This window comes from Botrytis deweyae, assembly GCF_014898535.1.
Source record: "Botrytis deweyae strain B1 chromosome Unknown BDEW_033, whole genome shotgun sequence".
Classification (NCBI taxonomy): Eukaryota; Fungi; Ascomycota; class Leotiomycetes; order Helotiales; family Sclerotiniaceae; genus Botrytis; species Botrytis deweyae.
This window is the reverse complement of record NW_024066240.1, coordinates 340,778-357,429: the sequence shown is the minus strand read 5'-3', so window position 1 is coordinate 357,429 and position 16,652 is coordinate 340,778. Positions and strand designations below refer to the sequence as shown.

Here is a 16,652-nt window from a genome sequence, read left to right as displayed (position 1 = left end):
TAAATTCATTAAATTAAACATATTATAAATTTATAATAAAATTTTATAATTTATTTTTAGTAATTTTTATTAAAATATTATTAAAGATTTTATAAAAGTTTCAAATTTGTATAGAATTTCTATACAAATTTAAAAATCGATATTTTGAAGTTTTAAATCTTAATACAAAAAAATCCTAAAAATCTGAAAATTTTAGAATAAGTTTAAATCAATCTAAATTATATATATATAAATTTTCATTAAATTCTATTTATAAATAAGAAAGTTAAAAATTCCATTTTTGATATATTTTTGGTATGAAAAGTGGCCCAAAAGGGGGGTGGCCAGAAAGTGGGGTACCCGACTTACTTCTTACCTATCCACTCAAAAGATGATTCTTCCCGCTGTTTCCAGTATCAAACCATTACATTTATGGCAGATTTAAAGCACCAAATCTTGTTAGTTTCCATGAAATGACGAGATCTGTTCTGGTAAGTGATTACATGTATAAACAATTGATGATTTCCCAATAGACTGTTAGTTTCCACAAATGCGTCTTATTTCCTTGGCACGTTGCGGGCGCATGACTGCATAAACTCGCTTTTGGGCTTTTTTGTTTGTAGAATCGATTATAACCACATCACTCTTTCATCAGCTCCATTTACGCATTGCTCAATCAACTAAAGCAATATGGTTAGTTTCGATGAATTGAAAAAGGCTCTTGTGAGGGATGTCACGACGGAGATGTCCCCGAATGAACCGTTATCTGACTCTCAGTACAACAAAGGTTTCGACATATTGATGGATGGATCAGAATGGAGCTCTTACGAAGACTTTATCATCCCCGAATTATCTCAACAGCTAGTCTCACTTCTCGCTACACGTTCCACTTTTTCAGTAATTGAGATTGGACCCGGTTCAAAGAGCGTACTTGGTTATGTGCCTCTCCATCTTAGACGGAAGATTAGAAGATACGCTGCATTTGAGCCCAACAAAATATCAGCTACAAGTTTGGAAGACTGGATTTCTTCTTGCCCGAAATCCAACTCGCCGTTTCCTTGCTTGGAAACTGCACCCAATATCTATAGAGCACCTTTTGTTTTCGATGATGAAGAGAAAAGCAATATCATCGAAACAGATCCTAGTAATGAAGGGCAAACTTTCGATCTCACTCTTTTTTGTCATAGTATGTATGGCATGAAGCCGAAAGAAACATTCATCAAAAAAGCGCTAAAAATGCTTGTTTCAAGCCCAGAAAGTGGAAAAGTAGTGATATTTCATCGCGACCAGTGCTTTGAGCTTGCTGGATTGACTTCTTATCGTACGGCTATCTTTCCAACAGGCACTATCTCTGTAGCAGACAAAAACGAGACATTGGATGCCTTTTCTCCCTTCGTGGCGGGTTTCATCAAGCAGGATGTGGAAGTGGATATTGCTTTACGAATCAAGTGGAGAGAGACATGTCGCACCTTGGCTTTTCATGATGAAAAGCTGCCAGGGTATCTGTTGTTCAGTTCGCCTCAGCGTATGGTATCCATGACAAGTGATGCGAATGTGTTACCCTATCTCGTATCACAGATACCATTAGCGAAAGAAGACCGAATTGTCAAAAGCTGGGAGGCTCGCTTGCATCGACCTACTTCGATCTTCAGGCCAACAACGGTGAAGCATGTCCAACAATGCATTCAATGGGCTCTGAAGCATAAATTAAAACTTACTGTAATTGGTGGTGGTCACAGCGCACACTGTCTGTGGCCCAATGTCGTCTCACTCGATATGGAAGCCTTCAATCGAGTACACGTTATCAACTCGAGTGATGGTGTAGATAAAGACAATACTCGTCTCGGCTCCACCTCTCTAATTGTAGCTGAGGCCGGATGCAAATCAGGAGATATCATTCAAAAAGCGATGGAGTTGGGTTTGACAGTGCCTTTGGGCTCTCGACCAAGTGTGGGAGCTGGCTTATGGTTACAAGGCGGCATTGGGCATTTATCTAGGCTTCATGGGCTGGCTTGCGACAATATCGTAGGTGCTGTTATAGTCAGTGTTATTTCTGGTCAGATCTTCCATATCGGACAAGTACCGACCCAAAATTTGCCAGCCGGTGCAATAAGACCCGAAAACGAAAACGATTTGTTGTGAGCAATCAAAGGCGCTGGAACAAACTTCGGGGTTGTTATTAGCGTCACTTTCAAAAGCTTTTGGGCTCCGAACTATTCCGTTCGCAAATGGATCTTTCCTGTCAGTAAAGACACCGACATTCGGCTCAAGCTTGGTGATGTCAACTCTATCGCTAAAGATCTTCCTCGGAGCTGTTCAATAAACGCATATCTCTACTCGGATAACAATCAGCTGCATCTTGGGGTGACCTTGTTTCAAGCTTCGAGGAACAAGAACTTCGAAGTGCCTCCTCTAGTAGACAGTATTCTGGGACCAGTCAACCAATGCGAGGAAGTGGATAGTGTCGGCTTATTTGAGACTGAAATGTACATGTCGACGATTCACGGCGGGCATGGAAAAACCTCCTCATTTAAGCGATGCTTGTTCTTCAATAATATTGAAGATGCTCAAATCATCGATATCTTAACAGCAGCTATCCGGAACCGCCCCACACCATTCTGCTATTTCCATCTGCTACATTGTGGTGGGGCAATTCGTGATAACACAACAGAAGCCTCTGCTTTTGAGTGCCGTGATTGGGAATTTGCCTGTGTCATCACTGGCGCCTGGTCTCGCAACCAAGTTGGAACTGAACCCGTTCAAACCACTGTTCAGTGGGTCTATGATATCGTCAAAAATTTGTTGCCATTTTGTAGCGGGGTCTACAGTGCCGACCTTGGACCAGACCCTAGGGATAGAACACTGGTGACTAATGCATTCGGAGTAAACTTGCCGCGTCTGGCACAGTTAAAACGTACTATGGACCCATACAATATTATAGCTTACGCCTGCCCATTGTTTGAGCCTCCGGTAAAACAGAAATTGGTCATTCTTGTCACAGGTGACAGTGCAGCTGGTAAAGACTTTTGCGCTGAGATCTGGGTCACCGTAATAACCGCATGCACCAGTCGAATGCTCACAGCACGTTCAGTGAGTATTAGTGATGCCACTAAGCGAGAATATGCCACAGAGACTGGTGCAGATATCAATCGGCTTCTTTTGGATCGTTCTTATAAAGAAGAACACCGACCAGCGTTGACAAAGTTCTACAAGAAACAGGTGGTCGATCGGCCTCGGTTACCAATGGAACACTTTGAGAGTGTTGTGCGCGATTCTGGTAATCTTGACGTGCTTTTCATTACTGGCATGAGAGACGAGGCGCCACTTACAAATTTCTCACACTTGGTACCAGACAGCAGAGTTCTCGATGTCCGGGTCAACGCTAGTCGAATGGTGCTTCGAGCTCGCAAAGGGGACCATGATGAAGAAATTAAAGCTACGAACCTCGATGGACCAAATCCGTCAAATTTAAATTATTGCCCGAGTCTCATCTTTGACAATGAGACAACAGGAAGTGAAGCTGCGGAAACTTTTGCAAAAAATTGTCTCCTGCCATTTCTACATGAGGACTTCACACGACTTGCAAATATGGTACGAGCAGTACCCAATCATCCACGTCAGGGTGTGATTTTTCGTCGCGTACTGGACATTTGTCAACAACCGGGTGGATTGACCTTATGCACAGATCTGCTGCAACGACACTTCATTGGTGAATGGGCTAAAGTCGATACTCTAGTTTGTTGCGAATCTGGTGGGTTTGTGTTTGCATCAGCTTTAGGAGCTCGGACTGGTATACCATTGGCATTGGTTCGAGGATCTGGCAAATTACCCCCACTCACTATCTCAGTCGAAAAGTCGCCATCACATATCTCGTCTACGGAATCGGGCGAGTTACAACAGAAAAGTTTTGAGATGGATCCAGGTCTGGTTAGCAAAAGTAACTCTGTTGTGGTCGTGGATGATGTACTTGCAACGGGAAGGACACTCTGTGCAGTGCTAAAGTTATTGATGAAAGCTGGCGTTGGGGCTAAGGATATCAGAGTTATGGTCGTTGCCGAGTTCCCTACTCATAGTGGCCGAGAATTCTTACGTCGGGAAGGTTTTGGGGAAGTCAGGATTCAAAGCCTTTTGGTTTTTGGTGGTATTTAAGAGGAAAAGTTCTTGTCACATATTTACCCAAGAGTCTTGGTAATGTTAGGTTAAATCATGCAGCTCTTTTAATCCATGTTAATTCAGCATGCAGGTCACCAATCTGCTCGCTAGTTGGCGGAATTTGTAAACTAGATTATTCAAAATGAACTATACCTCCTGGGATGATGATAATATCGCGATGATCTGACAGCAACAGAGTCCACAGGCTAAGAATCTACTGTAAAATTACTCTAGTCTTTTGCTCCACAGCGGGAGAAGACATAGTGCGGCACTTATTAAAGATCATCTCTATACCCGGTCACGAAGGAGTCCCATGAGATCAGTTAAGAAACCGTCTTCACTATCACTGGTGGAAGTTGAGAGCTATAACTACTCTGTTATATAGTATTGCGAACATAATTTGGCAAAGGCTCCACTGTAATGTTCTTGCCCACTCGAAACAAGAACTTTGGCTCAGGTAAAGAGTCGAGCGGGGAAAATATAATTTTGAGGTCCAAAAGAGAGAACATGTTAATGACTCGATTCACAATCAAGCCTTCGAGCATAAAACTCCAGTCTGCCAAAGAACAGCCCCAGCTGCATTTTTAAATGAGTGATTGAAAAGACAGAAATGTAATATGTTGCAAGCAGTGATGCCAAGTAATGATCAAGCGAGCTCATTGCCTTCAAATCCTTCACACTATTTTAATAAATTTGAAGACTGACAACAGCAATTTCATGCTAAGATACGACAATGTTCAAGAGACAATGACAACAAGCAACAACCATTCACAGCTTCCACACCTCTTCTGAAACAAAGAGCAAAGACAAATGGATATTCACACAACACAAGACATCGAACTACATGCCACATCTCCCACCTAGATACTGGATCTGCTCAGAATTCGTGTCTTGGGAATATTAAAAAGAAAGCCAAACAGGGATTTATATACCTCCCTCGCGCAGAAATCTTACAAACCCCTCAACCGATCTCCAAATCTTGTGCAAATTGATGCTCTTTCCTTCTACAAACAATTGCATCCTGAACTCTGCGCAACTATCACTTCCCAGATAAACATTCTTGGGTGTATAAATTCCTCTTACCCATCATCATATTACAGATACAGGATTAGACCAGTCGTTGGCTACACCACTCAAGATGCGCTTCGAGACTGCTGCTTAGTCTAAGCCAGGTTATATTTTAAAGAGGGGGGGGGGGGGGGGGGGAGGGGAAGGGGGGGGTACTATACGATAAATTTAATTCCGAGATCCTCGCCGTCTTAGAGGGATATATCGACATTAAAAATGCCCATTTACTGATGGAAAGAACTCGAAGAATGACAGTGGACAACCATCGACAGTAAGTCTATTCGACAACAAAAACTTTGAAACCATTCTTACGACTCATGAGCCCAACCCACATTCTTCCATTCAATCAGCAAGCTACACAATCGAAAATTCCTCATCCTCTCGCCTTTCCTTACTGCTCTCTGATTCCTTGCTCTGACAATCCTTCGGTATCTAATTTCCCCACATCCGTAGAATACATGATCAATTTATACTCAATCACGCTCCTCAAAGTTTCTGCGTGGGAGAAACAGGAGTTCAAGCGAGTCCACTAGACATTCTGTCGCCAGAGTCTAGCTCCGATTCGCCTGTCTTGAGATACGAACTTCTGAGATAAAGATACCCTATCAATAAACTCATCACCCAACTTATTCTGAATAGGTAAGAGTTGGGGCTATCGCTCACCGTACAGGTAACGCTTTTCCGGCTAAAATACAGGATTATTCATCTTTTTATATTCTAGTTTATTTACTAAGTCGGTTACCCTACTTTCGGGCCACCCCTGTTTTGGGCCACCCTTTCACACCAAAAATCACTTTTTAGGCCTATTAATATCTCTATCAATATTCAATATAATTCGATGAAAATTTATATGTATATAATTTAGATCAATTTAAGCTTATTATGAAATTTTTAGATTTTTGGGATTTTTCTGTATTGAGAACTAGAGCTTCAAAATATCGATTTTTAAATTTATATGGGAATCACATATAAATTTAAATTTTTTATAAAATCTTGAATAACTTTCTAATAAAAATTGCTAAAAATAAACTATAAAATTTTACTATAAATTTATAGTATATTTAATATAAGAGATTTAGAAAAAATAGAAAATTTCTTATAAATAAATATTTATAGGGGTACCCTCAAATTGACAGGGATTATTTATACTATTCTAAACTCACTGTATATTATATCTCTATATCTGTTAATTTTTTCGAATTTTTTTTTGAATATTTATATAGATTTAAGTTTAAATATCTCAAAAATATATATGGTTTTCTTTTGATAATTGTTGTTAAAAAGTTATTAAAGATTTTATAAAAGTTTCAAATTTATATGTAATTCTTATACAAATTTGAAAATCGATATTTCGAAACTCTAGATTTCAATACAAAAAAATCCTAAGAATCTAAAAATTTCAGAATAAGCTTAAATCGATTTAAATTATATATACACAAATTTTTATTGAATTCTATCTCTTAATAAGAAAGTTATAAATTCCATTTTTGGTGTATTTTTAGTATAAAAAGTAGCCCAAAAGGGGGGTGGCCCGAAAGTGGGGTACCCGACTTATAATGGGAGATAAAATTCAAAATTCTATTATAAAACTATTCAGAATTATTGGAATTGTTTAAAAAAATATATTGTTTATTTTTAAATATTTTTATAATAGTATTTTCAAAAGGTTAAAATTGGAAATTCAAAAAACTTTCAAAAATTTGCTTATTTTGTATAGAAAAAGCATTACAAATTAAAAATTCTAGGATTTTTCAATTAAAAGTTTATATAATTATTTAATAAAAATATTTAAAAATAAATTAGAAAATTTTTTATATATATAATGATTCAAATTATTCATTATAAAGTTTTTATAATTTAATATTAATAATCGAATTAATTATATAGTATTTTAGTTTATATAAAAAAATATAAATTTTGTAGGGATTATATTACAAAACGTTACGGTGTGCGGTGAGCGATGGTTATAACTCTTACATATAAAGGACCCAAGTACTCGTGCTTACAAAAGAACAATTTCCACACCAGACTGAAAAAACTAGAATACAGCGTAAAATTTCCGTAAGCTAAGGTTTTCCCAGGGAATGTTCTGAGATTCTGAGATTCTGAGCAATTCTTACTTGTTTGTAATAGGCTTTATCTACAGCAAATAAATGAAATAAAATCGGAGAATAAACATACTCTTGATTTCGAGTAGTATTATCGAAATCCTAATGTTTAATTTTTATAATACAAATTCAATTATTGACAACCAAACTTGCGATTCTATACTAATAATAACAATAATAGTAAAATAATATAAACCTCGAAACCTCGAAACGACACTCCCATCTAAAATGAAAACCAAAGACCACCTCAGAAGACAGGACAGGGTGTTTAGTGATGGATCATGAGTTGTATTTTCTAAGAAGGGTACCTAGCAAGAGAGAATATCCCTTTATATAATTCCACTTGATTACTAATCCGTCCTTTATGGAAAGCTTCGAATTCTTAGATGTAAGATCTTACCTATGTAACCACCCGTGGACTCCATCATTATACCCCCCATCCGCACCCACATCCCACATTCCATATCCCACAAAATCCAAAGATCAACACAAATATCTTTCCATCTACCTACTATCGTACAACTAATCCCATGGAAAAACCTTACCCTACCTACCTACCACCCTCAACAAACACAGCCCCATAATTGCACGCACCAAAACCATTGATACGCGCAGACGAAACTTATAAATTTCCCCTCCTCCTTATATTTTCCTTTTTGAAATACTACACTTCTTCAAATTCTAACAAATAAGCAAGATAAATCTCGAATATTCATATATACACCTATATACAATCATTTCGAACGATATCTTCATATTCTCAAAGTGAAAGAATTCTTTGATTCCAAGTAGAGAAATTCATACAATCATCGCGTCGCAGTAAAATTAAAAAGTATGTAACGATGACCATAACCATCAACATCCAATTCAATCCCGAACATCAAATCTCAACCCCTTATCTCCTCCTCCCCCTCTCCCTCTCCCTTTCCCTCCCACAACCACTCGACTCCATCCTCCTATTCCCCCCCTCTCCCCTCCAACTCCTCACCGGCCTTCCAAATTCCCCACATTCCCCTCTCATTTCTATTCCTCTCCGTAAACTTCTTCCCCTTGAGTTCTTAACCGGTTTGCTCCAACCTAGAATTCCTCTTCTCTCAATTACTACCCATGTATTCCTCCTCCTCCTTCTTCTTCTTCTATTCCCTCCTCTTTCCCATTCACGACTGCTGTTTCTCCTATCATAACAATCATTATCATCCGTTTTCCAATCCCTCTCTCTCCTTATCCTCCTATATCTCCTTCCTCTCCCTCTCCTCTCATTTCTCACAACCGCTTTATCAATCCTCCTAACCCCACCACCATCACCATCATCATACTCACATCTCATCTCCCATTCCTCTCTACCCCCACCTCTCGCACCACTTTTCAAGTTTCTTCCTCGTCCTTCTCCATTATCTCTCCTCTCCCCATACATAATTTCATCCCCATCTCCATCATACCTCGCATTCCAGCCCGCAGATCGTCTATCAACACAGCACTTATATCCAAACACCAACAACACCAGGAACCCCAATATAGAACCCAACACAATTCCCACAATCGCACCACTGCTCAAATCCATCGTCTCCGCTACATTGACTTGTGGCGTCGTTGACCTGGGATTTATAACAGCAACAGGAATTGTAACTGATCTGGTGGTAGAGAGTTGATCTTTAAATTTTGAAGCAGCGCTTGAATCGAGGAGAATGGTAGCGGCAGAAGATATACCTCGTCGGGTCATAGTCTGTGTTATCTCCTTTGAAACACCAGGAAAAATCGTCGTGTGAGGAACAGTTCGAGTCTGTCGGGTCATAGGAGCCATTATAATCGTGAGTAGTGGGTTGTGTAGAATTTGACCAAGCAGGCTTTGAGAGAGTTCCGAGTTCTATATCCATCATATTTAAGATGCAAAATATACCGAGGGGTTTTATAACAATCGTGATGCTTTTCTGTATACGCCCGGTTTCTTTGAAGAAGTCAATAGCCTCATGACGAGGTATCCACACGGTGAGTGTTTTGAGCCGCTTGAAGAGGGGGTGCACAGATATACATCATTCATCACGGTCAATTTTTCCAGATGTTAGAATCCGAACCGATAGATTGGGTAAGTTGCATTGCAGTAAACTAATGCTGTCAGCATTGTGTAGCATATCCTTCAGGCTGATTTGTCGAGATTCAGAGACATATGTACGAGAAGGCTGAAGAAGGTAAAGGTTAAATGCAGCCGCTGAACGATCCGAAACCCTGATTACTCTCACATCATAGTACCTCTACCAATTTTGATCATAGTTATTACCAGGTTGACCAGTATAAGCAGGAAGATCCCCATCCAATAATGTTTGCCAATATTCCCAGTCCATAGGAGTGATATCGGGCATTGAAGTATCAAGGAATGAATCTGAAGCGAGCCATGGTTGTTCTTGAGGCATTTGCATTGGCATCTGCATTGAAGGTCCTGGTTGTGATGGTTGTGGTGGTGGTATGTAATCAGGTGGCTTTTGTCTAACATAAGATTCGGCTGTAGCTGGCATTTGCCAGTGATTCACCGTTCTAAATGGATCCGAAATATCATCATGTTGCTCTATAGATCTTTGAACTTGGTCGTGCTTTTGTCTTTGAGATCTTAAGATTGATATAAATCTTGGCGGGGTAACTTGATCTGGTGAACGACTACCTTCTTCTCTTTTCTCCCAAGCTTTGAGTACCAAATTACCCAAGGCAAAGTATAAACTACTTTTGGTATCGTTAAGCATTTCTGCGCGAAACTCATATGCAAGTTCGACTTGTTGCCATGCTTTATCAACTAATTCTCCCCTTTCCCTACGTCGAAGCTCGCTGAGCAAATAAATAAATGCGTCCAGTTGAAAATGCACATGAATATGCCACAGATATCTTTGAACAAGCTTTTCTGAATGACCTAGACCATCATATTCAAGCATCTTCAATGATTCATTGAAAAGCATATCTCTTTCCTTCTGTGGCATACTTGCACCTTTATCAGGATATTGTCTTGGATGATGAGCCATTAATCTCATTGTACAAATGACAGATTTCGCAACATAAATCGATAACAAATGTAAGGGTATCGATGGATCACAGTATTGTAAATACTTCTCCTGGAGTCTTGCCTCCAATTCATCAATAGTTTTATCCTTTTCGGCAATGACATTGAAACCAGGAGGAATATCTGAGGGACCACCACCGTGATGGCCGCCGCCTCTATGTCCACCACGGCCACCTCCCCCATGCCCATGCCCATTACCACGTCCCCCATTGCCAAAGCTATTAGCTTTTCGTATAGCTTGTGAAACTTCGTATCGAATACAACAGAAAAGCATTTCAGTTGCACCTGCGCGCTCGGGTGGAGGTTCTATCATGTCGGGGGTAAGATCACTATCGCTAACATTTAGTGGTAACTTTGTATCGAATTTCGCGAGCCACTACATGTCAAGTCAGTAAAGCTTAAGTGTACATGAAGAATGACTCCGAGCTGAACAAAGAGATATGAATTTGTAGTGAGAAGACCTGCAGGCCGAGAGTGGATGGACACAGAGTATATACTTACGGCGGGAAATCCAGCTCCACATAACTTCGCAGCAAAACCATCAAGAAAAACAATCTGCCACCAAACTCTTCTTCTCATTTCCGTGTCGAAAGGAGATAAATTATGAGACGATCCATCACGATGAATACCCAATCTTTGACCAATTCGAACGGCAGAACCTGTCAAAATCCAAAATGCATGAGCATCATAATGCTTACGAGCTGCAAGCTATTCATTTGAAGTCAGTGAGAAGCACAGGGTCATTTGAGTATGTCGGAGAGGGGTGGTAGGGTCGTCTAGGTCGTTCGGTTCGAGTAAAAGGAGTCGAGGGGTATTTATAACAACTTACAAGAAATAAACAATAAGCCTGTAAAGCAGTCAAATTGAGAGATTTAATATATTTGACATTTATGAGGGCTTGTTGCGTGGCATGAGAATATCTCGTCAAAAGTATTGATCTTGGTTCATCGAATGTACTTTCACATTCATCATCTTTCAGTGAGCCAATGGAGAGGAGGTATATAACGAACATTAAGGCTTCTGTAGGTTTCGGAATATGATCCATATCTGATGTTGCTTCTAAAATCATCTCTTGAACTGTAGGAGCATGAAACAATTTGATCAATGGATTTACATTGGTCAGAAAAATTTGCCATAACCTAAAGATTGTGACAGGTTGTGGATGAAGACTTCTGAGATTTCTTTTTGAGCTGATCAAGTTGCCAAGAAGAATTGTTGATTCCTCGGGAAAGAGAGCATTATCATTGCTATCGTCTTCTTCCGATGGGACTTGAAATGCTTCTTTTGGGTCTTGTAATTCATTGCTGAGATTCTCCCAGACAGTACTAGAACTAGTTAGCAATGCATTTGAATGACCTAGTCGGGTAAAAGAAGTCCAACGAGAGCCACCCACTTTTCTATGTAACGAGAGTTACCATGTTTAGAGTACAATCGACCTCTTCCAGCTTTCGAACCACGAGCACAGCCCATAGAACGATGCCCATGTAATTCATGAGAACTATGATTACATTGATGTTCATGTGGACCATTGTGATTATCGTAATTTTCGGTCCCGATTGCTGTAGTGGTAGCTACTGGATCTTTACCTTTATTGGTTATTGAAAGGTTTTGTGGATTAGGATTGGGCGTCTTTTCTTGGCGACTCGAAATTGATTCATCAGCATTTCCGTCTTCAGTGCCACTTGCATTTGCACTTCCAACACCACCAGTAACACCATCGTCGTCGATTCGGATTCCATTAACCCTCAATAAATGTTCATATTTCCTCAATCTTGCTGCAACGTCTAATTCGCTAAGCTTCCGTCTCCTTCGACGTGGAGCAGCAGGCGTGCTTGGAATACATTCAGCATGTGCTTTGACGCAATTTGAACATTGAGGTTTTTGCCGGTCGCATCGTACTTTTCTCTGTTGACAGAGAATACAAGAATGGCCACGAGTTATCTTTTGATGAATGGGTTGGGCTGGAGGTGTTGGTATAGTTGGACCCGGAGGTTGAGGAGCTGATTCCATAATGATATGAAGATATACAATGTGTGAAGATCAAAGCCACCGCAGCCGTAACCTATGAGAGAGAGGACGATTGATGTGATGAAGGGGTCGTGAGCTGACGATGTAGTTGAATAACTTGACTCGTATTGTATTCGTATGTACCTACCACGTTCGTATCCAATGGCCGGAGATTCGGAACCGTCGGGATTTTGGGTCCAAACTATAAATATAATATAAATAAAGGCTTTTCTTGCTGACTTTTTTCCTGTTTGCTTTGGGGTAAATGCGTGGTCGGATGCTTCAATGTGGATGCAGTCTTCAAAGTCACATAAAGCCCCCTTTCGGGTAATATCAAGTGATATATATATGATGAAGTAAGAATATTCTGAATTTGATAGTATTCAGTAAGGTTATTGGTGAGATGATTGTACAAGGCTACAAGTGGTGGTGTATACTGAGTATGTATGTGTGTATTGATGGTGGTTTGGTTCTTGGAATCAATTTCTCGAGGTGTCGGGTGTCGGGGTCGGAGGTTCGGCGTCTCTTCGGTCCCGACAATGTTCTTTCCTTGATTGTTCAACCTCTTTCGAGCTTTCTTATTGGATGAAAGGAGGAAGAAAGACTCGTGAGCCTTGTGAGCCTCGTGAGCCTCGTGAACCTCGTTATTGCTTCATTTGGTAGGATGTTGGTGTGAAAGTAACAAGACAACATTCTTCCTCTGTTGAATGGTAGAAAAACTACTGGATTTCAATATCTTCTGTCAACTCTATTTTATCCTTTGATCCCTCTATCAGCTGTGTATACCTGTCCATTCCTGTTTTCATAACAATGCAACTCTCTTGCTATTGACTTCATCATTCTACTCTCCTCTACTCATAAGGCTTCATGAAATCTCGTTGTCTTCAAATTTGGGTGACAAGCGAGTCTATCAGCCTTCTGTTCTCACTTTTTGTTCTTTCAATACTTTTCTCGCCAAACCATCTTGACATGACTTCTTCGCACACACAACATTAAGATCGAGTATTAACAAAGTACCAATTGGTCGTTATTCTACTTCTATTCAGACTTCAAGTCCTATAAACATCGTACGTGCTTCAATTATGCTTCCTCGTCCATTGCCCCAAGGTCAACGACTTGATCTTGTAAGCTTCCTAGCTCAAGACCCATTGCCAGCTTCGATTTCTCAAATTGCATCTGAAATTCAATTCTTGAGAGAATGCCCTCAAGTAACTACTAACAAGAGAAAGGCCAAGATGGTTCGTCCTGCGTTCGAATCGGATAATTCTGGTGAATCCGCAGCACTCAGCTCCTTCGGTGTTCCATTATCAACCACTTCCAATCGCAATGGTCGCGTCAATCGCTGGGGAACTAGAGTCAACGATGCGAATGGACAATATCCTGGATTAGGAAAAATGATTGTCACTATGTTATCTCTCTACCTGATTACGCTGATTGTAGCTCTTGTAAGTCCTTTCCTTTGCAGACGCGAATCCATCTCATATTCCTCGAATTTAACTCTTGATTGTTCCTTCTAATTCTAACCCATTTCATATCTCTTCTCTTCCTCAATATTTCCTTGACTCAGAATATCCTAAGACCTCTCAAGCAATGCATACTATCACTTCTGCATACTGCAATTCCGAACTTCCAACGCCTCCTTCCGTTTACGAGCAATGCAGTGATACTAACAAAACTTAGGATCGAACAATTCTTAGTACTGCTATCCCAGCTATCACCAATGAGTTTAACACACTTGAAGATATCGGATGGTATGCTTCTGCATATCTTTTAACAAGCTGTGCTACTCAATTGGTTTTCGGAAAAATCTATAAGTTCTACAACTATAAATGGGTTCTGATGATCGCAGTTATTATTTTTGAGGTTGGGGTGAGCGATCTTTCTACACACGTATCTACCACCGTTTTAATTCATATTTAGTCTGCTGTATGTGGCTCCGCCTCAAGCTCTAAGGTTTTTATATTCGGTAGAGCAATTGGTAAGTCGTCCTCTGTCCTTTTTATATCAATCTTCGGAACTGACACAGTGAAGCTGGCCTAGGTTCTTCGGGTATCCGTAAGTGCGAGTGATGCATGACTTGAGTTTCTCTGTTTTCGATTCTGCATGAAGCTTCTACATACAACACCATCATTGAGTTGTGTGATTTATCTTCTTCTTTTCATGCTCTCCGAAAAGTTCTCTGGTAAGAAAATCACTGACTGTTTGATATTTTAGTCAATGGAGCTATAATAATCCTGAACGAAACCGTGCCACTTCATCGTCGCCCTATTTTCATGAGTAAGAGATACAGACCACTGGGAAACTCAAGTATTTCAAGCTAACATGGAAATAAAGGTTTATTATGGTGTATGTTCGCTATCGCCACAGTATGTGGACCTTTAATTGGAGGCGTCTTCACCGAAAAAGCCACTTGGAGATGGTGCTTCTACATCAACCTGCCAGTGGGCGGAGCTGCTGTATTCATTCTACTCTTCGTTGTCGAAGGAAAATCTAGGGAAAATACGGACACTTTTCTCCAAAAGCTTCGAAGAATGGATCCCATCGGAACACTCGTCTTCTTTGCAGGTATCGTTTGCATACTTCTAGCATTGCAATTTGGAGGCAATCTATACAGCTTGGGTGATACAAGAAGCATCCTCCTCTTCATTTTGGGTGGCATTTTACTCATAACATTCGTCACGATCCAATTTACGTCCGGAGATGATGCAACAGTGCCAATTCGAATTATCAAGCAAAGATCTGTTGCTTCGGTAGCATGGTTTTCTTTTTTAAACTCATGTTCTTTCTATCTTGTTGTCTACTACATTCCAATCTGGTTCCAAGCTGTTCAAGGTCTTGACGCATTCGGTTCTGGTCTTCATACACTCCCATTGGTCTTAGCTCTGGTCTTTGCCACCCTATTCGCGGCAATATTCCAAAGATCCATTGGCTACTATGTTCCAATGATTGTTGTATCATCAATCATCGCACCGGTTGGCGCAGGACTTCTCACCACATTACAAGTAAATAGTGGACCAAAAGAATGGATGAGTTGGCCAGTTGTCTTTGGATCGGGTCTCGGTTTAGGTATACAGCAGATCAGTTTAGCAGTTCAAGCATCTCTTCCAGATGATGATATATCAATTGGTCTTGCACTTATACCTTTCTTCCAAACTCTTGGGGATACGATTTTCGTCACCATTGGTCAAGCCATCTTCTCTCATGAATTGGTCAAAAATCTTTCGGCTCTCAATCTTCCCTCCTTACCAACCTCACTTATCTTACACACGGGTGCTACAGAACTTCGAACTCTCATTCCAGCGCAATATCTTCCAGAGGTTTTGTTAGCATATAACGCAGCTATCATGAAGGTTTTTCTTTTGGCTATTATCACAAGTGCTCTTACGGTTTTTACGGGTCTAACTTTGGAATGGAAGAATGTTAATCAAGTCAAGAAAAACTTTGAAGTTACAAGACGATCGATTTATCAATATCATGGTGAAGGAGACTGTCCATTTCCTTTGTATGATGCTAGCAGTTCTGAACACGTACAGCTTGGACTTGTTGATACACAGAGCAAGCCTATCATGGAAACAAAACTTGGCAGTGATCTTCAAAAACAATTGGAAACTATTAGGGAGGAGCGGGAAAAGTCTAGCTCTGCTGAGACTAATCCTCATGTTATCAAAGCTTCTACCTATACAAAGACTACTACTGTAGTTGATGTTTCAGAGAAGAATGAGGATGAGATTGAAGTTGTGGGATGAGTGGATATGGAGTGTTTATGAATGATGAATATCACGATAAATGAGAAATGATGGATACGAGATGAGATAATGGAGTACGTTTTTACGATAGTTTAGTCTTTACGCTTCTAGTCAAATAAGCAGGATGGTAGAGTTGCGCTTTTGTACAAACCGTGAAGCAGAAAATAGTCGCCTCTAATAATTCATGAAAGAATAATTGCAATCTTTGACTCTTCTAATGAATCTCTTGAGACTTTCGGGCTCTGGCAGTAGAGAAGATAGTTTGCCTGCAGATGTTACTGTTTTTTGAGTTTTCAGTTGTTGAATTGTTATATCATCTTCGTTTAGCCCTTTTCAGTCTGCGTTTCTCACTCCCAAAATAAAAACAAGAGGATAATCAGTCTGTTCTTTGTACATTATTATGTTAAGAAAATAGTTGCTGTTGCTTGTTCTGGACTTGGCTGTATTTTCAAATCATCTCATAATCTTCCTCTCATTCTCCTCTTGCTCGCAGTTCCAAAAACCTCTCTAATTTGTCTGAGTAGGTGGGGATGAAAGGGGGAATATCAT

General features: G+C 40.0%; 4 protein-coding genes across 4 annotated transcripts; 2 read left to right on the top strand and 2 right to left on the bottom strand.

Moving 5' to 3' along the window:
* Positions 1-669: 669 nt before the first annotated feature.
* EAE98_010136 (uncharacterized protein) lies at positions 670-4,128 on the top strand (the record flags this gene model as incomplete). The annotated part of the gene is made up of 2 exons (XM_038957757.1): positions 670-2,117; positions 2,178-4,128. The coding sequence occupies 2 exons, from the start codon at positions 670-672 to the stop codon at positions 4,126-4,128; spliced, it is 3,399 nt and encodes a 1,132-aa protein (XP_038805983.1).
* A 4,202-nt stretch (positions 4,129-8,330) lies between these two features.
* Positions 8,331-9,108, bottom strand: EAE98_010135 (uncharacterized protein; the record flags this gene model as incomplete). The annotated part of the gene is made up of 2 exons (XM_038957756.1): positions 8,331-8,384; positions 8,575-9,108. The coding sequence occupies 2 exons, from the start codon at positions 9,106-9,108 to the stop codon at positions 8,331-8,333; spliced, it is 588 nt and encodes a 195-aa protein (XP_038805982.1).
* A 237-nt stretch (positions 9,109-9,345) lies between these two features.
* On the bottom strand, positions 9,346-12,610 carry EAE98_010134 (uncharacterized protein). The gene is made up of 4 exons (XM_038957755.1): positions 11,744-12,610; positions 11,180-11,675; positions 10,852-11,058; positions 9,346-10,726 (listed from the first exon to the last, which is right to left on the bottom strand). The coding sequence occupies exons 1-4, from the start codon at positions 12,358-12,360 to the stop codon at positions 9,557-9,559; spliced, it is 2,490 nt and encodes an 829-aa protein (XP_038805981.1). The 5' UTR covers positions 12,361-12,610; the 3' UTR covers positions 9,346-9,556.
* An 829-nt stretch (positions 12,611-13,439) lies between these two features.
* On the top strand, positions 13,440-16,103 carry EAE98_010133 (uncharacterized protein; the record flags this gene model as incomplete). The annotated part of the gene is made up of 6 exons (XM_038957754.1): positions 13,440-13,802; positions 14,038-14,226; positions 14,278-14,335; positions 14,389-14,412; positions 14,572-14,634; positions 14,692-16,103. 6 exons carry the CDS (start codon positions 13,440-13,442, stop codon positions 16,101-16,103), a joined length of 2,109 nt encoding a protein of 702 aa, XP_038805980.1.
* Positions 16,104-16,652: the final 549 nt, after the last annotated feature.

What these genes read in the sequence shown, in the direction of transcription:
- EAE98_010134 (XM_038957755.1), bottom strand. Translation starts at nt 12,360, where the DNA reads ATGGAATCAGCTCCTCAACCTCCGGGTCCAACTATACCAACACCTCCA. An exon ending in AACTCTCGTTACATAGAAAA is followed by an intron (nt 11,676 to 11,743) that starts GTGGGTGGCTCT and finishes AACTAGTTCTAG; the next exon opens with TACTGTCTGGGAGAATCTCA. An exon ending in AGGCTTATTGTTTATTTCTT is followed by an intron (nt 11,059 to 11,179) that starts GTAAGTTGTTAT and finishes TCAAATGAATAG; the next exon opens with CTTGCAGCTCGTAAGCATTA.